This window comes from Camelina sativa, chromosome 14 (genome assembly GCF_000633955.1).
Source record: "Camelina sativa cultivar DH55 chromosome 14, Cs, whole genome shotgun sequence".
In the NCBI taxonomy this organism is placed as follows: domain Eukaryota; kingdom Viridiplantae; phylum Streptophyta; class Magnoliopsida; order Brassicales; family Brassicaceae; genus Camelina; species Camelina sativa.
Genome location: NC_025698.1, coordinates 27,382,494 through 27,387,147, shown reverse-complemented (window position 1 = coordinate 27,387,147; position 4,654 = coordinate 27,382,494). Strand labels below are relative to the sequence as shown.

Sequence of the window (4,654 nt, the reverse complement as noted above, 5' to 3'; positions counted from 1 at the left end):
TTGCTTGAGGCTCATAAGATGACGCTCTCTCAGGCTCTGGAGGTGCTAATCCTCGGATTCCTCCTAGTGGTCCGCTCCTCCCCATCCATGTGGGTGCATAAGCTGAAGTGGGAGCTGAGGCACAACTTGCCTTTTCTTGCAACTCCCTGATCTGTCCTCCCATCACCTTCACTGTGTCGGTAAGGTCCCTCACTTTCTTAGCTAGGAACTTGTTCATCCTCTTCAACCATCTGATTCTCTTGTGAGCTTCTCTCACCCCAACTGGTTGCTTTTGAGAGCAAACATACTCCTAAAAATCATAGTCCTATGAGTTGTCGCCCTGTCCTTGCCCTGTTGGCTCTCTCTCTTCAGCATCGGACCCCCCCTCAGGGTTGTAAAGCTCCTCCAATGGTGGCATGAAGTCTATGTTCTCCCCTAGCCGGAGTTTTGTGCACACGACGTTGGGCAGAATCATTTGAGTAGCTCCGACTGCTGGATGAACAAACTTGAAGAGCGACCTATCATTTGGCCTCTCATAGGCTAAGAACCTCGCCAATGTAAGGTAGTCGATGTCTAACTATCTTGGCTCATGTACCACTCCCTTCAGGGGCGCATCGCAAGCTACCAAAATCGGTGTGACCAATCCTCCTATGGAGATCTCTCTAGCTCCTTCTCTCCTTTCGGTTTCATTGCCCCCTGATTTCAGATACAAGAACTGATCAAGCAAGACAAAGATCAAACTTGTATCCGCAACATCTCCTACTAGCGGTCTACCATCCCTAACATTATCTAATACTCCACACAAGGCAATGTCTAGCAGTTGGAGCTCATGATCATTCACATTACCAATTTCCTTCCTAGCAAATAGAGTGCAGGCTAGGGACTTGTGAAAATACCTCAAAACAGGGCTCCTTATTTGAGCAGATTTGGAGCTTGTAAACTTGTAGGGGAGCTTATCTCCTGTTTTTAGCCATAGGGGCTTCATCTCGTCCTTGCTTACTTCCATGTTCTTTCCACTACCAGCCTTGAAACCATTGATGACCTTCTCCTCTTTATCTCCTTTTGAGATTGAACGAATGGTAACAATTATGTTTGCACAAAAAAAGTGTCTATGACCAACCAATCAAGTTGAGAAATTAGAAGAATATTAATTTGACATAATTAAAGAAATTATAGAAAATTATAATCACGATAATATATGAATCTTAAATAATTCAAAGATGAAAATATAAATTAAATAAAATAATCTAAAAAACTACAATAAATTTTAAAATACGGTATTAGAAAAAGAAGATGCATATATTAATCTTTCAATTTTTTGGGTCAACATATTAATCTTACCTATTCCAAACTAAAAGAAATAGAAAGTAAGAGTATATTTTAGTTTAAAAAAAAAAANCAATGGTTTGGATGAAAGTGGTACCTCATGGGTTGGTGAAGAAGGAGGTTGTGGCAGCTTCCATGCTCGCCAACGTGTACCCAGGATCGTCACCGGCTTCAGCAGGCGCCGGGATTCGCTCATTAGAGAGTTCGGTTATGTGCCCGAACGACTTGCTTGAACCAGCATCCAAGGGGTTGATCGGGTAAGGTATCGCGTAACTCATCGGGTAGGGCATCGGGTAGTATGATGGGTATGGTGGGAGAGGTCTGGAATGGTCACCCATGTAGCTTCTCGCAGTGTGCATCGAGTGCGGCATCGGATACGGTATCTGGTAGGTCGGAGGGAAAGGACCTGAGTGTTCACCCGAATGTGTGCTCGATTGAGGCATCAGGTATGACATTGTGTACCCCGTCGGGTTAGGTGTCGGACAGGCATCTGATTGGCTTCTCCGCGATCTATCGGGTTTAGTGACATTCTCCTTTGCTTGAGGCTCATAAGATGACGCTCTCTCAGGCTCTGGAGGTGCTAATCCTCGGATTCCTCCTAGTGGTCCGCTCCTCCCCATCCATGTGGGTGCATAAGCTGAAGTGGGAGCTGAGGCACAACTTGCCTTTTCTTGCAACTCCCTGATCTGTCCTCCCATCACCTTCACTGTGTCGGTAAGGTCCCTCACTTTCTTAGCTAGGAACTTGTTCATCCTCTTCAACCATCTGATTCTCTTGTGAGCTTCTCTCACCCCAACTGGTTGCTTTTGAGAGCAAACATACTCCTAAAAATCATAGTCCTATGAGTTGTCGCCCTGTCCTTGCCCTGTTGGCTCTCTCTCTTCAGCATCGGACCCCCCCTCAGGGTTGTAAAGCTCCTCCAATGGTGGCATGAAGTCTATGTTCTCCCCTAGCCGGAGTTTTGTGCACACGACGTTGGGCAGAATCATTTGAGTAGCTCCGACTGCTGGATGAACAAACTTGAAGAGCGACCTATCATTTGGCCTCTCATAGGCTAAGAACCTCGCCAATGTAAGGTAGTCGATGTCTAACTATCTTGGCTCATGTACCACTCCCTTCAGGGGCGCATCGCAAGCTACCAAAATCGGTGTGACCAATCCTCCTATGGAGATCTCTCTAGCTCCTTCTCTCCTTTCGGTTTCATTGCCCCCTGATTTCAGATACAAGAACTGATCAAGCAAGACAAAGATCAAACTTGTATCCGCAACATCTCCTACTAGCGGTCTACCATCCCTAACATTATCTAATACTCCACACAAGGCAATGTCTAGCAGTTGGAGCTCATGATCATTCACATTACCAATTTCCTTCCTAGCAAATAGAGTGCAGGCTAGGGACTTGTGAAAATACCTCAAAACAGGGCTCCTTATTTGAGCAGATTTGGAGCTTGTAAACTTGTAGGGGAGCTTATCTCCTGTTTTTAGCCATAGGGGCTTCATCTCGTCCTTGCTTACTTCCATGTTCTTTCCACTACCAGCCTTGAAACCATTGATGACCTTCTCCTCTTTATCTCCTTTTGAGATTGAACGAATGGTAACAATTATGTTTGCACAAAAAAAGTGTCTATGACCAACCAATCAAGTTGAGAAATTAGAAGAATATTAATTTGACATAATTAAAGAAATTATAGAAAATTATAATCACGATAATATATGAATCTTAAATAATTCAAAGATGAAAATATAAATTAAATAAAATAATCTAAAAAACTACAATAAATTTTAAAATACGGTATTAGAAAAAGAAGATGCATATATTAATCTTTCAATTTTTTGGGTCAACATATTAATCTTACCTATTCCAAACTAAAAGAAATAGAAAGTAAGAGTATATTTTAGTTTAAAAAAAAAAATTGCCTTCCCATTAAAAAAGTTTCACCAATAGAATGATAAGAACGTTTTCTGTTTAGTTAATCTAGGTTATATAATCTCTGTTGCTATCTTGAATTTTTGTATTCATGTTTTTTTTTTATGCTACCTGTCCTGCAAATTAAAAGAAATAATAATAACACCGTGAGAAATTTGTTAATCCCAAAAATCTTAGTTATTATGCATAAAAAACTTTGTTAACACTTGAAAGTCAAAGATTGCGTAGTATGCATTACGAAATTGAGAAACGAAACAAAATTCAAAGAGAAATTTTGTATAGTTGCTTCGATTAGACAACAAACAAATTGTCTACGAGACTTGTTCAAGAACAATGATAACAAAAGGTTAATAAAAACAAAAAAGAAATTTTTACCAAGAAAAAAAAATCTTGTTGAAATTATTTTATGTGGTGAAAAATATGTCATCTGTTTGCTTATATAGAGGGGTGTATTTACAATCTTTTTTCTTTTAGGATTAACAAACTTCTTTTTAATATAATAAGATTACAATTATCTTATGCATCATTTTACCAAGTTTGAAACTGTGATTTTTGATTGTTAAAATTGACACGTGACACGATCTGATGAGTTACTAACTTAGATATTTAATCGTTAAAACTGACACGTGTCACGATCTGGTGAGTTTTTAACTTTGATCTCTGACCGCTAAAACTAATACGAAAAACAAATCTGGTTGAAATTATTTTATTTAGTGAAAAGTATGTCATCATCTATTTGCTTATATAGAGGAGTGAATTTACAATCATTTTTCTTTTAGGATTAACAAACTTCTTTTTAATATAATAAGATTACAATTATCTTATTCATAGTTTTACCAAGTTTGAAAACTGTGATTTTTTTATCGTTAAAATTGACACGTGTCACGATCTAATGAGTTACTATCTTTGATATGTGTTTTATGATCGTTAAAATTGACAAGTGACACGATCTAATGAATTACTAACTTGGATATTTAATCGTTAAAACTGACATGTGTCACGATCTGGTGAGTTACTAACTTTGAAAACCAAGGTTTATATAATAAGATATGACACAAATGCCAAATTTTATTTCGTATGTTTCCATAGTTTTCGTAAGGTTACATATTTTACACTTGCAATGTTTCTTCTCTTTTTTTTTTGCTGGTTGAGGACTAAGCTGAGTTGTATGTTTCTTTATTCGTTAAATCCAATGTTGTCATGCTTACAATACAATTAGGCTGTATACTATTATAGTATGTTAGTGTTCATAAAGTCTCCGGTTCACTATACAGCATAGATCTTTTTTTCTTTTCTTGGTTAATCCAACGGGTATATATATACTTTGTAGTGTAATGCAATGTGGTCACCTTATGAACACCTCTTTTCTTCCAAGATCGAGGCTTCTTTTAGCATGCTAGCTGAATCTTCGACCATATTCAGC

The 4,654-nt window shown here is 38.5% G+C and overlaps 1 protein-coding gene across 1 annotated transcript in view; it reads right to left on the bottom strand.

Moving 5' to 3' along the window:
* LOC104744040 (probable serine/threonine-protein kinase At4g35230) overlaps positions 2,397-4,654 on the bottom strand; it is a 6,155-nt gene continuing 3,897 nt past the window's right edge. Inside the window, exon 5 of the mRNA XM_019235604.1 lies at positions 2,397-2,515. Coding sequence (XP_019091149.1) covers positions 2,397-2,515 — 119 coding nt within the window. The remainder of the gene's footprint in view (positions 2,516-4,654) is intronic.